The sequence below is a fragment of the Ammodytes marinus genome (assembly GCF_949987685.1).
Source record: "Ammodytes marinus genome assembly, chromosome: 15".
In the NCBI taxonomy this organism is placed as follows: Eukaryota; Metazoa; Chordata; class Actinopteri; order Uranoscopiformes; family Ammodytidae; genus Ammodytes; species Ammodytes marinus.
The window spans coordinates 5,921,947-5,941,351 of NC_137219.1; the positions used below are offsets into that span (position 1 = coordinate 5,921,947).

The 19,405-nt window shown below is 37.8% G+C and overlaps 2 protein-coding genes across 2 annotated transcripts; one reads left to right on the forward strand and one right to left on the reverse strand.

Annotated features, from left to right (window-relative positions):
* Positions 1–504: 504 nt before the first annotated feature.
* On the reverse strand, positions 505–8,865 carry gmfb (glia maturation factor, beta). The gene is made up of 7 exons (XM_080043044.1): positions 8,770–8,865; positions 6,155–6,251; positions 5,276–5,325; positions 5,115–5,166; positions 4,881–4,961; positions 4,689–4,762; positions 505–3,956 (listed from the first exon to the last, which is right to left on the reverse strand). Exons 1-7 carry the CDS (start codon positions 8,770–8,772, stop codon positions 3,885–3,887), a joined length of 429 nt encoding a protein of 142 aa, XP_079899170.1. The 5' UTR covers positions 8,773–8,865; the 3' UTR covers positions 505–3,884.
* A 1,835-nt stretch (positions 8,866–10,700) lies between these two features.
* lgals3a (lectin, galactoside binding soluble 3a) lies at positions 10,701–17,395 on the forward strand. Its single transcript, XM_080043037.1, has 6 exons — positions 10,701–10,834; positions 11,236–11,253; positions 11,362–12,159; positions 13,931–14,019; positions 14,511–14,667; positions 16,362–17,395. Exons 2-6 carry the CDS (start codon positions 11,239–11,241, stop codon positions 16,515–16,517), a joined length of 1,215 nt encoding a protein of 404 aa, XP_079899163.1. The 5' UTR covers positions 10,701–10,834; positions 11,236–11,238; the 3' UTR covers positions 16,518–17,395.
* Positions 17,396–19,405: the final 2,010 nt, after the last annotated feature.

A 19,405-nucleotide genomic window follows, 5' to 3' on the forward strand; every position in this document is an offset into this window, starting at 1 on the left:
GTGTGGAAGATAGCAACCCTAGCACAACCCTAACCCTAGAGAAAATGAATGGAATGCAATGTAAATAGCCCAAAAATAGACTGGCTTGCTGGGAAAAGCACCCCTTCTCAAAATCGATTTCTATTCACTCGAGAATCAAATCCTTTAGGGCGTAGCCTACGTTTTCGTTTCTCAGGCATTCTGTATTGCTTTCAAATATTTACTCTACTGTATTGTTCAAAACAGTTTTTTTAGGAATCACGTCGCCTCCTAAATCTACACCTATGAGCCTATGTACTTACAAATAACAGTGTAAGCCAGCTTTATCTTTTGTAGTAGGCTATATATATGTGTGAATGTATACCTACAAGAATTAGCCAGATAATATTCTATGATTTATTAAATTTTTTTATTATGCTAATTTTGTTTGCCATACTAGTGCTTAGTCAACATGTGGCCAATGGTGGGCGGCATATAATGAAACAATCATATCGGTTTGAAATCACCACTGCAGAAACCAAAGGGTTAAACATCACTGTCATTTTTATTTGGACAATAGACACTTTATAAAGTATGGGAAAATACAAATATCTCAAGTTTCACTGGTGCCACTAGGCAGCTGGTTATGATACATGTCTCCTGGTGTGTTTTTATTAAAAAGGAAAGAAAATGGAAGAGTAGGCATTTGATCATATAGCGGACACCAAGAGCAGAGCAACACATATGCAGGTTAAAAGACTCAAGACGGCAAAAATACATCAGTTTTACAACGAAGGAGGAAAGCTATTCGATTCACAGGATACATCCAGATACGTGGCTCAAAACCAAAAGTAACTTGAAGTTGAATTGACCCCTAAATTGGGGAGATTGATTATAGCAGATTATTTTTGCACATTAGGTACTTTCAGGATGTCCAAGAATAATAACACGACTGAGACCAGTTGTTTTTACTTACGAATGTTTATGCAAATAAATTCTACGAAGCCAATAAAACTTACTGAACCATTTTAAATGTTCTAGAAAGAATGAAAATGACATTATGAAATGTTTGTAAGGTGTAAGAAAACTGTTCAGATAGTCTTTTACAGTAGCTCTAAGAGGTTCAAAGAATGCCAGTTATGTTTTTATATTCACATTCGAAACTACATTGCACATATTTTCAAAGTTTCAAATTAAAAACAAAGACTCTTTTAGAGCAAGCATGAATAGCCTTTTGTTAGAATCATTCTTTAGATTTCTGATTGACTGTGCAGATTTGAAAAATGTTCATCAGACTGAAAGTGTTTTGCAGGTTGTAGGGTCGTAAAACTTCCTTAAACCATAAAGGCTAGAGTACAACTTCAGCTTGAAAAGAAAAGTAACCATTAAAAACATAAGTAACACCATTGTTGGAGTTGTTTTCCCGCTACAGCAGCATAAATATCAAGCTGACAGAGTTAATCTTTAGCTTGGATGGTTTCAGTAGACAGCAGAACTATTAATAACAGTTATATTCCATCCTTCCTGTTGGATGGATTATCCCTTCCCACAAATGGTTAATGTCTAACATTTTGACATCAATTAATGATTTACATCAAATGGTGTGATTGTGCCATTGTGCGTACATATCTTTGAGTCAGAAAGCTCTGAAAAATCCACTGTATAGTAATTAATGCAACCAAGATGTCACTTAAATAGAAAATAATTCTATTGTAATTCAGGCAGTAAAAAGAAATTAATGTCTTAAAAAACATTGTAATCTCCCAACAAAGCTTTTCCAATCAAGTACATCTGTGTCCGTTTTTTTCCTTCTTCTTTTTGCCTCATGAATTTAGTAAAATATGAAAAGATGACAAAATAAAAAATTAAGACAAGGCATTGGTAAGGTAGACTTAGCAATATGACATCATACAGTAAATCGATAAAACAATCGTCCCTTATTGGTTAATTGGTTGCAGGAGGCAACACTGAGCAATCATTTGGAATGAATTTGTGGCTCTTATTCTTTATTAGGGTCAAAACTATTTAGATATATTTAGATTCAGAAATCTGCCAAATCCAATTCATCCATACTTGTGTTTTTTTTTCTCCCTTCGCTCACATAAAACCAGTCTGTCTGTAGCACCTGCAGTAAAATCTTAGTACATTTGATGTGGCCTTAATAAATCTTGTCGCCCTGCTGTTAAGAGCCGTTAATCCTTTAAGAATTAGCGACTGGAGCTTTAGTGTTCTTGATTTGTTTGAGGAGATTTTTGGCAGTAATTTAGGGAGTAGTCTCACTAGTGGGAATAAAAAATACACACGAGTCCATTGGAAGGTGACACATTTTATGTTGTTTTAACTCACATTGGAGTCATTCATTAATTTTGAACGCAACAATAAAAGTGTAACTGTATAAATACTTAAAGAATGTACTGTAGATATTGAGAAGACATTGGCACAGAAATAAGCTGCTGGCACATTCGAAACACAATTGTTAGTACCAGCTTTTACATAGTTGTATTGGTTGAACCTTGATCTGTGTGGAAAATTGTGTTGTCTTTAACCAATATTAACCACAACTGGTATTTTGGAGAAGTTACAGCCGTCATTCTCAAGGCTGTGAGTAACAATCAAAGTGGCTGGAATGAAGCATAAATGTTCATAAACACTTACACCAGCAAAAGCTATAATTCACAATATTAGTTCATAATCTTCCTAAAAGACACAGTAACCAATTTATACAGTAGATTAAAAAGAGGGCAGTAAATGCCACCCCGTGTGCAGCGTTTTCAAGACTGTCACGGCGCTAGACTACGATGCAGTATTATGGCCCTGATGTCGTAATATCACGAGAATAAAGTATTTCCCCCTTGTTCTTGTAATTTTATATATATATAGTTTTTCCTCAACATGTCCCTAAATTGTTCAGTTTGGAATGTATTCACTATACTATGTTACCGTTGTAACAAATATGCAGGTCAAAGGCAGACTACAGCTTAACCCACGAGTCACTCTGTTTTTGCTCTAAACACACAGTGACAAGATGAAATCTGCAGTGGGATGAGCGCCACTCGGGCTCCTGCCAGCTTGTTCATGGGAAAAGGTACAACACATTATTTATGGGTGAAATGCTCCTTATTTCATTGTCCTTTGTAGACTGGAGTGAGTAGTTTGTTACCTAACTTATTACTTAAATGCCCTTAAACGAATACTGAAGGAGAAACTAAAGCTTAATTCTGTCAGTTGTAGTTGTGATGTTCTTGCAGGAGGTTTGTTTACACCACAAAAAGGAAATTACTGCTATAAAGCATATGCTTACCTAACCCTACATACACCAGAATTAACTAAAAAAATCTAAAACATTTAAAAGTAAGACTGCCAAAATACGAAAATTATTAAACATAAAAAGTCGAAACTTAAAAAGGTTTAGATTGGCAAAAATTGCGTAGTGTTTGTAAACTACTTAGGGAAACATGAACCATTTTTTCAATGCCTTTAAACGAATGCCTCCTGAATGAATGTGCTTATAGGAAGGCAAGATGAGAACTAGCACTTTCTGTCCAGTTGTAGAGCTATGGGAGTGTTAATTCATTACAGACACGTAACTGGCACATGGAGAGATTGTATGGGAGAAAAAAAGCAAACCTGCTTCAAATAGTATTTTCAGTTTTTAGCTGCCAGCTGGGTCTAGGTTTAGTAGTGTCAGCAGTCACAGAAAAGTATTAAGTACAAACTCCTGTCATAATCTGAAATTGTACTATGCCGTAAACTCCACCCAAAGAGGCGTAAAAATGTGAATTTAAGATTTACTATTTAAACCAGGTCTGGTGCAAAGAGGAGGGGAACGTTAACTGTGGTGTGTGTTCTCCCCAAGAGATGACACAGCGTTGTGCAATCTGGATCCTCCTCACTCACATCCCCAAACCTCTGGATGAGATGACACCTTAACGGAAGAACCCAAGTTTCTCTCTCAGCCATTCCTCTGTCAGGTCGTCTGTGTTTCTGATCTCAAACACCTGGTTAAAAAAAACAAAATGCAGGATATACAGGGTTTCTATTATTCAAGCGGAGAAAAGTCATACATGGTACTAGCTAATAATGCAGAAGATAATGTAGAAAAAGACTATGGAGTGTCACGATTCTCCGCATCCTTGATTTGGTTTATTTTTTCAATTTTAAGGTCACGATTCAACTCAATTCTTGACTCTTTTTTATTTTATTATACCATATCAGACTAGTCTAGTCTAGGACCATTGTTTTTCTGCCATGATAACTTATTCAATTCTTTCATTATTATTTAAAAAGATGGTCTACACATGGTGTCATGATGAGTGATATAATCTCCATTGTTCCTTATTTGCAATGCACCAAACTAAAGGCCTTATTGTCAAATTTAAATAATGTAATAACTAACATAAACTGACATATTGGTTTATGTTAGCATGCTGTTATATGCCAATAAGCACTTAACATTATCAAGACCGAAACAGTGCACTCAATATTTGTCCTTGATGGAGCAATATGAAAAGTTAACATGTTATATTTGTAACAAATGTAATCAAAATATCATACAATAGCTGTGGAGATGGCTGGATCGACCTACAGCGTGGCTGATAAAAATAATGCAACTTTGTGACCTTTTATTCGATTTTAAACACTTATGTGACAGTGCTGCATTATTTACACCCCAATCCTCCCTTGAAATGACTTATGAATGTTAATAGGCAGCTCACAGAGGGTTCACTAACCTTGGTCATTTGAGCGGTTTGCACCAGTTTGTTTTTGCTTCCCGCGTACATCATCTGCTGCTCTGGTTTGCAACCTGCAGAACACAAAACCGGCATTACCATTTAATTAAAAAGGCCTTTGGTAGAGAGAGAACAGGGCTGTTAAGACGTCACCAGTCATTTAAAAGTTACTCTAAGGTTGTTGGTTCTTACCCACTGGGCTGGAGAAGATGAAGCAAAGCGGATAGGACACACGCCCGTCATCATGTTCGTATTTATAACTGTAGACCAAAAATGTTCCTGGTGCTAAGGACAGTTCACGTATTTCACAGTGGGACATCGGGACAAAACAAAGTGACAAAGCAAATGAGAGATTGCTCTCAATGATCTTTGGAGATTAAATAAAGATGAATGAAATGATCACACCAAGACACGTGTTGAAAGGATATCTGGGCTGTCTCTCAGGCAGCTCATCCTTCAGATCATCAGGGGAAATATCCTAAAAACAAAAACAAATTATACATTAGTTACACTTCAAATTTTAACATTTGCTTTTAGACAATAATAAAGTATTATTGTTATAATAGCAAGTTATATAGCTTACTTACCTCATGCTCTTCTTCAAGAATGACTAGCTGCTTGTCTTTGTCAATCTTCACTGAGGGGGGAAAAAGAAAGAAAACATGATGTTAGTAGCTGCATGAAACCATTGCATGTTGAAAAATAATATTTAAAAAAATGTATTTGAAAAAAGATTGAGAAGCACAAAGAGTGGAAAAAAAGTTATACATTTTAAGATTAAAATACTACGAAAAGGAATAAAAAAAACTCATATCTGCTGTTGCAAAGCCATGCATGCCTCTGAGTCCATGTCATCCCTAATCCAATTTAGCAGCGATGACATTTTGATCCAGAGAGGGTGGAGGATAAAAAGCTTAAGCCGAGTTTGAAACTCGAACCACAAACCTGTCCCACCACCACCTACTGTGTTTGTTGGTTTCAAACAGTATGATAGTCCTATCCATTCTTTCTCTATGAGGACTGGGAAAAACTCTAAACACTTGGGCATTCTGAGATGGTTGAAAAAATTAAAAAAAGCTTGGTGTAATTCTCCTTTAAATGTCAGCCGACAGTGGCAGAAAGTCCGTGAGCAGAACGAAGCCTGCCCCAGATTTTAAAGTGCAGAAACATGGCAGAGTAGATTAGAAAACTGAAATCTCTCTCTGGAAATCGTTGAGGCAAGAAATTCATGAAGCAAATGCTGACTTTGGATTAATTTCATTAATTTGATTCAAGAGAAGCAGTGTTTTGGCTTCCATTTTGTTTCACACGGCAGGAAGCAGCAGTGACTTTGCAGCTTAAGACTTTGATTCCAAAAAATATAAAAATCTTGGCCTGGGACATTAAATTCCCCATGACTGTTTGATCTAAAACACGTCATCAACAAACACGCAAGAGAAGAAATTAGACAAAATGTGAATACTCACTTATGATGGCCGCGTTATTGGTCTCCTTCCGGAAACGAAAGGCCTTCAGCTTTTCAACCAAATCTTCATCCACATCACACACCACCAGTGATTCGCTCTGATCCAAACAGGAGAAAACTCGCAAATTAATTGAATGTGGTCAAAATCTTACAAAAAGCAGCAGATTGAACTGCACAATTATTTTATTTTCTTAACTAGTATTTTATTTTGTATATTGTATATATTATGTCCTTTTCATTGTACATTTTCAATTGTTCGCTTAGTTTCTCTAAACTGCTGCTTGGTGTAACTAGCTCTTTGAACCCCATTTTTCGATTCCTCAATATATATGTCTGGCACTGTGGCGCTGCTGGTGCATATTGCAGAAATTGACAATAATGTTGTTGACTTTGATTTGTAGATGATTATCTCTGTTTCAACATACTACATCTGCATCATAAAGGGCTTCCTCACAACCATTAAACCCCTGTCCTGTCTATCAGCTATATGATGCGCTCCGATCTGATATGAAAGGAAAGAGTCATATGATACCCTTGTTCTGCAAAACTTAAGAGAAGTTTGTCCTGACAGTTTAGTCAAGACGAGTTTCACTGTGGCCTTCTTCACACACACTAACAAAACTCCTTCTGAGAGATCCTATCTCGACAAAGAACAAAACACAATGTAAATGAGCGCAATTGACTGTCATTCATATTGAATTGATGGCATGGTTAAAAGTGATGGAGCAGGCAAACGCCCTCCCAACAAAATGACTTGCACGCACATAGTGACGTATATACAAATAATTGTTCTAATTCAAAATGCTAGTTTAGTTTTCCAGGATATTAACTAAGGATTTACATGTATGAAAAGCAGCTGCAGAGTCACAGACTGTGTAGCTTTAAGTGGATTTCATGCATTTTATTGCTTAGCTAAAGCAGGGAATTAGTATCGTATGGAATGGCTAACGTTAAACTATACAACTATATTTCTGCAGCAGGAGTCACAGGCTGTTCATTCAGACACCAGCTTCAACAGGATTTGTGTCACGGCCACACACACATTATATTACATAACTCCTCCATAAAGACATGCAATTGGACTTTAAGGGTCTCTGCGGAGTCCCTGATTTCTATAATTACATCTTCCCTAACAGATGGCTGGTGGGAGTCAGGATTTCACTGAGCTCAAAGGGAGATTCTTCACAGATTAGGAAAAGTCTGGTGTGTCTGCGGTTACGGACTCAGAGAGTAGGAAAACAGGATGCAATGGGAGAATATGGGGGATAAGACATGGCAACACAAGCTGATGTTATGCAGAGCTATGCCTTTCCCAACGATAAATGCATGACCCTTACCATGTCACTTGCTTTAAAAGGGAAAATATCAGATATGTAATCATATTGAGGCAAGTTTAAAATATATCTTCTTGGTCAGGTACTTCTTCAATGATTACTATATTTATGTTCTAGTTTTTGATAAATGTTACCTTTAATTAATCTATGAATGTTTTTGATAAGGCATAGGCTACTCGTCTGTTCTTTGTGGATGTGTTTTAAAGCACAGGGTTTCAGATAGTTTAGTTTAAAATGAGGCTTATAATGCAGCGACATTTATATTTTGGATGCATGATTTAATTCTCGGCCGGCAAAAAGAGCTTGACATTTGACACCTGAGGCGGCGAGTGATTTACTTCTGGTTTAAATTCCTCCACTCGACAACTGACAGGTTGCTCGTTATTTATGTCAGCTGCTTATTCAGCCAGGAAATGACAGTCGGCTAACTTCCTTCAGTGTCGAACTATCCAGTTCGACACTGAAGACAGTCGTCAGCTGTCATGACACGAAGTCAGAAACCTGGAAGGTAAACATTTTCATCATGATAAGAAAGCGAGTTAGCTTTTGGGATGCGCCCCAAAACCCAGACGTGTTGAAACACATCACAGCCGCTTCAAAGTTAGCATGCAGAGCTACATCAACACAGGAAGCACGCTGCTTTGGCCTTCAAAATAAAATAATAAACTGTGTCTGGGAAATTCAATTGAAGCAAGTAATTATAAAAGTATAAAGAAAAACAACGTGTAATGTGCAACGTCTAGTTTTCTATCCCAAAATATTAACTTGTCTCAACTTTGTTGTGTTGTCAGTGTCTTAATGTGATATAACACATAATTTTATCTAGCTTATTTAAAGTACTCTGTGTAGAATTTATTGGCATTTTTAATTACAGATTTGGTAGAATGGAATAAAATAATCACTTTACCTTAGCTAACAATGTATGAAATTTAAATGAATCATAACGTTTAACAGAGAAAATGTATTAAATAGTATTGTATATTTCAACCTTAAGCTTAATAAATAAAACACTAAACACTGCAATTCATGGTTTTCATATTATCAACGTCTCTTCGCCTGCGGTGGTTTTATACTGGAATCTCTTACCGGAAACCCTACCTTTCTGTTATATCTAGCTTGACAGGGTGGAACTAATGCTAAGCTAGCAGGCTAACGTTAGCCAATCTGATACCTTACTTTTCCCCAATAGTCACCGGAACTTCACATTTGTTAAAGCACACGATTTAAAAAGCAGGGGCGACGATAAACAGCTGGTGTCTGTCTACAGCACTGAACAACTCACCATTGTTGTAGAGTTCAAATGCCCTGAAGCTGCAGCTGCTGCTCTGAATGGTAGAGACGCTTTCAATGTTTTTTTTTTTTCAATACTTCACATCATCTTGTGACCGGTTCAGGGGCGGTTCTACAGGGGGGCAAGGGGGGGCAGTGGCCCCCCCACTGAAGAGCCTTGCCCCCCCAGCTGCCCCCCTAACTTTTGCATTCTCAAAAATGTACTTGTAAGAACAAACCTCCACTATGTCAACAAGCCACACAAATCATTTAAACAAACAATAAATTGAACAAAAGTAAATAATTTTGAATCTAATCTTATGCCCTGCGCCCCTGCCCCTCAAATACTTAGCCACGGCCCTGCATCATATGCGCATATCGGCGATCACACAGTTTGTCACACACAGCGAGTCAGCGCGCTGCTGTGCCATGCAGCCCTGCGAAGAGTTACTGACCTGCTCCGAGCATCTGAAGGTGAAGTCAGTTTACCCTTGTGAATTTTAAACACACCAATTTAACTTAAAGTTATATTTGTAATTAATGTAATGCAATGCAAAAGTAGCTAATTTATCAATAAGAGCACAACCATTAATCGTTGGCCAAAAGGGAAATCACTCGCTTGTGACGTGTAGAAGCATATTGCCCTTTTATTAATTTGTAGGCCTGTTGTAGTACAGGCAAGAGCTTGATAAAAATATTAAAAAAAAAAACCTGGATGTTCGGATCCATACAATTTAACACTGGGTCGCCGTTTCGAGAGAGAGAGAGAAAGAGAGAGAGTTGCCGTTTCTGAGGCATTAAGTTACTACAGTGACACTGACAGTGCTAGCTAGGAGATCGATACTTTTTGTATGAACAGCCAAACATAGCCTACTAAAAACTCTCACATATCACAGCAAACGAGCTGCACAAATTAAACCAGGTTACATAATCATATGTTAAAGACATGAATAAATAAGTGAAGGAATAGAGGGAAAAGAAGAAATAAATGTGAGGGATGAAGAGGAGGTTTTATATTCAGACAGAGGGACAGACGACAGAGGCAGGTAGTGATCAGCAGGCAACATGGGAGATAGAGAGAGAGAGAGAGACATAGGGTTAACATGGCTGAAAGGTAAGCAGAGGGTCTGACTGCAGTCCCAGCCTAAACTACTGTAGCCTATTGTTATTCTCCTTCCATATAAATTCCACTACACTAGAGTGATATGTCATGTCACTCAAAATAACATGTTTCAATTATTGCCTGTTTTCTGTTGTTGCAATGTGTTGTATAGGGTAAGCTATGTAGGCTTAAGATATAGGCTACACATGTCTTATTTTATCAGAAATGATGATCAATATAATATATATGGGGATTCCCGCTACCGTCCTCCCATGCCCCCCTGCCAAGACCTCTTGCCCCCCCTTCGCCACCCCATGTAAAATGTTCTAGATCCTCCCCTGGACCGGTTTGACAAACCCAAAACAAGCGCCCCCTCCGCCCAGAGCTGGACCTACATCTATAATCACCATTGCCCTACTATTCACTTTACTAAAACTTTTCACTATTAGGCCTATATATTCACAACAATATTCAATATATTCTTATTTTAATTCCTAGTGCTTACATGTTGTAAATGTTGTATTATAAGTGTCATATTTATGTATGTCTATCGTTTTTTAGGCTTAACAAAGTAGTATGATGCATATAGGCACATTCCTTTACATTTTACTTCTTATTTCTACTTACTTGTTGGCCTACAAATATGCATCAAATATACATTTCCTAAGCAATTTTAATGTTTTAACTGTTTCTTTATATAGAAGAATAGTTGAAAATTAGAAAACAGTTAAAAAAAAGCTTAATGAGGTAAAGTTATGTTGTGCTTTTATTAGTGTGTGGGTGTGGTGTGTGCGCGTGCTCCGGAATGCCCCGCCCTTCATGTTACGTCATCAATGAGAGTTGTAGTTGTGATCAAACGTTCGCTTGTAGTTCTATGCCTCGGAAGGCTAAATTAGCTGGCTATCTGCCCTTTCACAGCTAGATCAATCATCTCTGTTTCCTGCTACCATTTGAGAGGAGTCCATCTTCTGGCGAGGTAACGTGAAATGTCATTGTTTTTTCACCACTTATTTCCTTTTGACGCCGTGGAATTAAGATAAACAAACGAGCTAAACGTTAACTTAACAGCTAGCTGCTGTTAGCTGGGTCGGTAGCCAACTATGTAACATCAGATAACTAGATATTTTAAAGACTAAACCCCCGTTAATATGTAGCTATCGTCAGTGTAGCTTCCGTATAGTTGACAGTAATAATATTTCAGTTTGGTGAAGCTGTTTCAACCCAGCCCAAATGGATTTTGTTTGTCATGGAAACATTTACTGTGCTATTACTCAGAGCCTCTGTGTGACATAGCGTTCACTGTTTGACAGCTTGTTACTGTCGGTTGGTATGTCTTCCCTATAAAACTAATGACAATTGTGTCTTGTTTTGTTGTAGATCATGTCAGATTTCTCGGTGAGTTTAAAATAATTGCACAATTTTTACATTATTTTATATTTCAATGGCAAATTGTAGTTGAACATATCAGTCATTTTCACTTTGCCCTTTTCTCTTCTGCTTTAGCTGGCTGATGCCTTAGGAGACGACACCCCAAAGCAGGCAAAGAAACAAAGCAACACTAACCCATCTGCCCCTGCCTCCAACCCTCAACTTCCCTCAAACCCAGGATGGCCCGGTTCAGCCCCCGGAGCCCCCACCCAGCCCTCCGCCCCGGGTGACTTCGCTGGCGCTGGGTCCTCCGGCCCAGGGGCGCCGGGGCAGTACCAGTACCCCTCTGGTCCTGGAGCACCGGGGCAATACCCGGGAGGAGCACCAGCCCCAGGCCAATACCCCGGACCTCCCGCACAGCCAGGGCAATACCCTGGACCCCCTGCAGGTCCATACCCCGGACCCCCTTCAGCTCCCGGTGGGTACCACCCTGGTCCTGGGTTACCAGGACAATATCCCCCTGCACCCGGCGCTCCGGGGCCGTACCCTTCAGGCCCTGGCGCCCCTGGGCAGTTCCCCGGTCAATTCCCTGGGCAGTATCCACCTGAAGGAGCTCCAGGACAGCTGCCCGGCAGCCCTTCTCCTTACCCAACTCCATTCTCCTCTGGCCCTGGCGCGCCCCCCGGGCCCTACCCCAATATGCCTTACCCTGGAGGTCAGCCCGGAGGAGGCAACGGGATGTACGGTCCCGGTGGTCCCGGAGCGTTCTCCCCCCCTGGTGCTTTCCCTTCATATCCCACTGCAGGCTTTCCCCCAATACCACAAGGGGCATGGGGGTCGCCCGCAGGCGGAGGCTTCCCCCCAGCTCCTGGACCCTTTGGTCCCGGGCAGATGGGTCAGTATGGCGGGCCAGCCGCTCCTGGAGGCATGCTGGTGAGTACTAGCACGAATATTTACAAATAACATGTCGCTTGCTTTCTGCATTCCTTTGCTTTGTTCGGTGTGGTGTGCATCTCTCTTGGAGTGAAGGTCTATGGGATTCAAGGTGAAAAATTACTACCAGCCACCAGCACAATGTACAGGACAGGTGCATCTCAAAGAATAAGAATATCATGGTATCAACAGTTTATTTTTTCTCTCCAAAAAGCAAAACTTTCATATATTCTAGATTCATTACACATAGTGAAATAATTCAAGACTTTTTTTAGTTTCAATTTTAGAATGTTGAGCTTCTGAAAAGTATGATAATTTATGCACTCAATACTTGGTCGGGGCTCCTTTTGCACAAATGACTGCATCAATGCGGCATGGCATGGAGGTTAACAGTGTGGAACTGCTGAGGTGTTATGGAAGCCCAGGTTGCTTTGATAGCTACACTTCTATATTATAAATCCCTTTTTTAATGGTGTTATGTAATATTGCCTTTATCAGATACTAGATTTTTCATTAGCTGTAAGTGGTCTCATCAAATTAAAATTAAAAATTAAAGCTTGAAATACTTCATTTTGTGTAATGAATTTAATTTCAATTAACTCTTCCATGATATTCAATTCTTTTTAGATGCACCTGTACATCTGCCACTTTCACAGCTCACCTGTTCTACTCTAATACAGGAAAGTGAATATTCAGCCAGGGCTGCATCTGGAAAACATTTTCTCTATCTTGGGCTCTGCTGGGTGCATAGTAAAAACATAAATCAGAATCAACAAATATTCAAAAATAGTTATCGAAAATGTATTCTTGTCTTTCAGCCCAGATATAACCCACCGTATAATTGAAAGCAATGAACTCAACTTTTCAGTCGGACAAGGACATCACTTCCAGAATCAACATGTGGTCTGATTATTATACATGAAAATGTGGCAAAGACTGTATGTGTATATTAACATATACATACAGTACACAGTTAGGATTTGTGCTCCATCTGCCTGGGGGAATGTATTGTTTTAATTAAGTTAAATATGATTTAAAATTCTGCTTTTATTTACATTACAATTGCACGACATGCATGTTGTTTTCTGTACTAAATCACTTAATTATTCACTCTGATAAAATCACAGTTTGATTACAATTTGTATGTTTACCTGGTTGTTTACGTATTTCTACAGTAGCCTGTTACATTTATACATGGTTATAAATCAAAGGCCTTTTTGTCTTCCGTCTTTTTGCTCAGAATTCACTTTGTACATGTTCTGCCTTGTAGGAAGTAAAACATGTTGAAGACTCCAAATTTTTACTTTTTATCTTATTACATTTTTTTTATTCCACTTTTTGTTTAATTTTTTTTTGACAAGTCATTGTGTATTGCACAAGAGGGTTGAAGTAAATGGAGGAGATTATTGTGACTCATTGGGGTGTTGCATTGGGAATGTGGGCAGGGTCACACTTTTGAATAATGTTTAACTAAAAACTCCCTCTTTATGGTATTAATAACTTAACTGTTTATTGCCAAGATGAAAGTATTAGTGATTTTTGTGAACAATTCTACTTCTGTCTGCAGGGCTATCAAACATTTAGTTATAAACTGTTTTCATTCATGTATTTTTGCCATATCAAAATGATGTATTTTTGCTCGATAAAGGATTAATAAACACAGTGAATCATACTTACTCCTCATGCTTTTTTTTTTTTTTCAAATCTCCATTCCTATAAAGAGCATGGTGAATCTTTTGTCAATTTGTTAAAATCTAAATATTTCTTACAGATGGTGCCGTATGATCTCCCACTTCATTCTGGAATAATGCCAAACCTTGTCATCACAATAGTTGGCGAGCCCGTACCTGGTGCAAACAGGTATGAATTAAATTCTTCCTGTAATTCTTCTGATGGTGATGCTTTTTGTTATATGAACTGGATGTACTGGATGCCTTTCTAATAACCCTGCATCCACTAGATCACGTCATAGTTTGCATCTTTAAAGCTATAGTGAGTTACTTTCTCACATAATAAATGAATGTCGGTTAAATTCAAGCCATCGCAAAACAAGTTCTCAGAAAGTTCATTAAGCCTATCAGCTCCACAAAACTCTGTATTTCTCAGTATGGCAGTGTTTACCAATTGACACTGGCGCAGGAGCTCAAGAGGCGCCCACAAAATATTTAAGTTTTTGATTCTACTGCTAAGTTAAACCCTGGATGTACAGCAGAAGGTATAACATCCATGTGTCATCACAGAAGACTTAATAACTCAGAATTCCTCATGGGACAACAGAAGTCACGCACTATAGCTTTAACATATGATTCACTTCACGTCAGCAGCACTCAGCCCTGGTGTTTGTCTTGCAGGTTCCATGTTGATCTCATGAAAGGTCAAGACGTCGTGTTCCACTTCAATCCTCGATTCCCTGAACAAACGATTGTCAGAAACTCAAACCTCGGTGGATGTTGGGGACCGGAGGAGAGAGACTCCTTCTTCCCATTCGTTCCAGGACAACGTTTTGAGGTAAAGTGTAATTAGCAATTGAAATGTCAATAAAAAAACTAATAAAAAGTTGCATATTTTATACATAATGGAGCCTTTCAATGTGAATGTCAAGGCTGCTAAGCACATGTCGAAGTGTCCCTGGGCAAGACATTGAACCCCAGATTGCTCCCGATAGTTAGCTTGCATCCTGCGTGGTAGCTGCTGCTATCGATGTATGAATGTGTGTGTGATTGGGTGAATGTTTTGTACACATTCACCCAATGTAAAGCGCTTTGAGTCTGTGAAAAACCAGGGAAAAGCGCTATATAAGTGGAGTCCATTTACCATTTTAAGCTTCTATCTTAGTTTAAAATTCACTTTTGATTTGATTGAAGAAAGACTAACGGGTGATGACGTCATGATGTGGGACAAGCACCTTTAGTCATTCTTATTATGATATGGACTTTGGTAACCTTAGGTGATTCCCAGCCCTGGAGCAACTTTAATCTGATGCCACACTCACACATTCTGGGCTGGACGGTTGAGACGGGAAAGATTCCCCTCTTATTGATTTGGGAGTGCACAGGACGCAGCGAAAACTGCGCACGGAGTGCTCCTCCTTAAAAAAGCGCGTTGGGTGGACACAGGCCCTGAAGAGAGTGCAGTGTCTACCACATTAGAGCAGAGGAGCTTTCATTCACATAGCAGGGCCTACATGTCTGTGTCTAACACATGATATTGAATATGGGTGTTCCTCCCATCTTGTATTTCATGCTAGACTGTTGGCCAAGGGTAAATACTTAATTCTGTCCCACGGGTCCTCAGCTGCAGCTTAGACAAACATCAGTGTGATGTCATCAATTCCTACCAGACCTGATGGAACTTTATGTCCTGAACAGTAATTGTGCATTTTTCACATGATTTAAAATGGTAACATGTGAAATATCATTTTTCCACATGTAGGACAATGAAATGCTCAAGTTGTCGCAAGCTATTAATGTTCTACAGTCATGTTAAAATGTATTCCCCTTTGAGTAGAGGAGAGTTTACAGCTCAAAGGGCTCGTCCTTCTCAGTATCTATGCATTATACAGTACTATAGGTTAACTTGTTACCCTACTGTAAAGTAAGACCATTTACGAACTCGATACAAATACAAACAGCAACTATAAAGATTTAAAAAGTGGTACGATAAATACACGAAGATAAATGATGGAAGTAGAACAATAAGTGAATGTTGCATATAAAAAACGATACAGTATAATATTTAAGAAGCATTGTTATTTTCTTTGTACGTGTGCAAACGGAATATGTACAGAAGGTGCCCTAACTGAATGTTGAACATTGTGACATGAGTTCAAACATATTTAATCTGTGTCACATTTATGTAAAGTGCATGGTTGACAGAAGGGTCATACACAGGTCTGTAGAAGCTGTGTTTGTTGTTTACCCATTCATATCAGGTGCAAACAGGTTTTTTTTTTTTCAGTTTGAAAGTATATGTATCAAATATTTACACTTGAGAAGCTAAATACTGGGTTTTCTTTCCATTTTTGCTTAAAACATAACTAATAAATTGATCATCAAGAATGCATATTTCTCCCAAAAAATAAATGTATAAATAGATATAAGTATATTTATGTTATCTTACTATTGATATATTTTAGTATCAAAGATAGATAGATAGATAGATAGATAGATAACTAACTAACATGTCTTGTTTTCTCCCTGCAGCTGAAGATCCTGGTGGAGGAGGATGAATTCAAAGTGGCGGTGGACGGTAACCACCTGTTGGAGTACGAGCACAGAGACGACGGGCTGGAGGAAGTGAATCTGCTGCGAGTGACTGGAGACATCATGCTCTACAGCGCATCCCCGAGCATGATCTGAATCCCAGTTTATACACCACGTGCTCTAGAAGAGACTGGGTCAAACGTCACCACTGTATTTAAAATTCCATTCAGATACCTTGATGGAGTTTTTTGAGGCACACTAGTCAGCATGGTGCACTCTTTTGCCCACATGGCACTTCTTCATTTACTACAGAAACAGATTGCAGATTAACTCAGGTCTGCTCACAATATAATCCTTTAAATTGTCTTTATTTTTTATTTTTTACTGGATAACATTCTCATTCTATTAGCAACTCACAATCCAATATATTTTATTGCGTAACAATAACAAAGTAGTGATTGAGATGAAGTGAAACTATAACAGGCGTTTTCAGATAGAACTGATTTCTAACTAATGAAAAAAGATTGTAGGCCAAGTGGAAAAGTGCGATGTTTTCCCAAAAAACATATTTTCCACTAGTTTGCTGTATTTTGTTTACAGTACATGTATGATTATTATTTTGTCCTTAATTTCAAGACCTTGATAAGCCTTTGTAATGCATGAGTTTGCGCTGCTGAAAATCAACTAGGTATAGGCTAATGATGAAGTTTCTTAAAATGTATTTATATGCAGATTTCGAGCTCCTCTTTACTTCAGTATGAATTCTCCTGAGCTCGCGGATAAGGAGTGTCTCATAACAGCGTACGAATTATGATTTCATGTTGAAGTCAGGACTAGCAGTTTAAAAAGGTGGAATTAAAATGTTGGGAGGGATGGGGGCATCTGAGTTTGTTGCCAAAGAAAACAGTCTTATAGTATTTTGAAATCTCATGATTATAAATAAAGGGCAACAAACTATTAATGACTGGCAATGCTGTTTGATTCAGAATAGTGTGCGCTTCTGATGAGCTATCTGCATGTTCACATAATAAATGCTAGTTTCCTGATTCCAATTCTTTATTTGACCCACAGTTGGAGGAAAGTTTCAGTGTGTAAAGCAGTGATAGAAAGTGTATCATGATTTTTTTTATAGGGAAATTAATTGAGATTGATTAATAGTCGCTTCATACATAGTAGCAGTAAAAAAATCAACTTGATAATAAAGAATTAGAAAAACAAAGTGTTTAGGGGAACATTGGATAATGTGAAAACAATCGGTGGTTGCGGAATAATTAAAAATTATTTACAATATAATTTTCTTAGCTGCAGCAGTAGTAAGAGTAGCAATACCACAGTATAAAAGTAAATTAGTAAAAGTTCTGCCTTCAAAATTTCACTTAATTAAAAATATTACCAACGAAATGTAATTAAACTCAAAAGTGAAAGTACTTAAACAGAGTGGCTACTGTTAGTCTTATATAATAATATTTGGATCATTATGATCTTATAATTGTCATGACTTATGGGTACTGTTACCTAATATATATATATATATATATATATTAGTGTCAAAATAAATTAAAATATTTAATCGCATTAATGTCATAGTTAACTCGCGATTAATCGCATTTTTATCTATTTTAGCCTAAATGTCCCTTGATTTCTGTTTGTCCCATTATTTTTTCAAATTTTAATGCTGTTATCACACCCATTCTCTCTACACCCTTGTAATTCAGTGTATTTCTTCTAAAATATAATTTGCAATTCAGTGCAAATAGCCCACAATGTAGATCTCCTCCCCCCCTCCCCCCACCCCTAACAGCATACACAAACATAATTGGAACTTATTTTTTTATTTAAAAACCAAACCATAAAACAACATAAGCAATATAAAACAAATTAGTATTTAGGCTAAATTAAACTGGTTGTTGTAGGCCTAAATGTTTTGGGAGTTCTTCATCCAAGGCTTATTTCAGACTGTGTGGAGTATGGAAGTAAATGAGTGTCATCGGATTTTGAAAATAAAAAGCCATTGAATTTTAAGCACTGAATATTTATGCATTGAAATAACGTATCTGAATTTTTTGCAGCATTGAAACAATGTATCTAAATTTTTGCCCGCATTGAAATAATGTATCTGAATGTTTTGCATCTGAATTTAACTCATTACATTTTAAACAACAAATGTTCACCTTTATTTTACAATGTTCTCAAATTCAAAATCTAATTTTCAACGTTAAAAAATTCAACATGCCAAATTCAACTGCAAAATCCCATGTATGAAATTCAGAGTAAAACTTTGGGGACCCAAGGAAGAGCAATCGATCATAGATAGTAGATCGCGTTCAACAAAGAGAGCAAGTGGGAAACAAACATGTTTCTATATATATGCTAGCCATTATATTCTTCCCTATATAGAAACATGTTTGTACTCACCCAAGCACCATCGTTACTTGTGTTGCCGTTTGACATGGCTAAAACCTGATTTGCCTTCCTGCATCAGTCAGGGGTATCCAAGGCAACAAGCTAATATTCCCACTGGCTCTCTTTGTTTGAACGCGAGCTAGCATCTATGATCGATTGCTCTTCCTTTAAGCTTTACTCTGAATTTATGGGATTTTGCAGTTGAATTTGGCACGTTGAATTTTTTAACGTTGAATATTTAATTAACCCCAACCCTTTCGAATAATAACATAAGCTACTGTGGCCTTCAAGGACAAGAACAATTCTACATTTTAAACAATGCACCTGATGACATTCCAACTATGACACTTTCAAGATGGCGGCACTAGGCCTTGGTCCAAAATAAGCAGAAATATGGACATATATGAGACCCTTTCTAAGGGAAAAAATAATAATTAAAAAAAAAAATCAGCTATTATGCTCTAAATTAAATGGACTTATTGATATTATAATTACTTTCTACAAAATCTGCTAGGAAATAAAACCCAAAATTATACACACTGCAGGTTTAAATGATGTGAAATTACGCTGTAGGACATGTTCCGTTTGAATGAACAGTAACTTAACTGCGAGCCACATGTATAGTTTGTGGTGTTTCAGTT

What these genes read in the sequence shown, in the direction of transcription:
- lgals3a (XM_080043037.1), top strand. An exon ending in CCGCTCCTGGAGGCATGCTG is followed by an intron (nt 12,160 to 13,930) that starts GTGAGTACTAGC and finishes TATTTCTTACAG; the next exon opens with ATGGTGCCGTATGATCTCCC. An exon ending in TTCCAGGACAACGTTTTGAG is followed by an intron (nt 14,668 to 16,361) that starts GTAAAGTGTAAT and finishes TTCTCCCTGCAG; the next exon opens with CTGAAGATCCTGGTGGAGGA.
- gmfb (XM_080043044.1), bottom strand. An exon ending in CATCTTCTCCAGCCCAGTGG is followed by an intron (nt 4,763 to 4,880) that starts GTAAGAACCAAC and finishes TGTGTTCTGCAG; the next exon opens with GTTGCAAACCAGAGCAGCAG. An exon ending in AAACCGCTCAAATGACCAAG is followed by an intron (nt 3,957 to 4,688) that starts GTTAGTGAACCC and finishes TTTTTTAACCAG; the next exon opens with GTGTTTGAGATCAGAAACAC.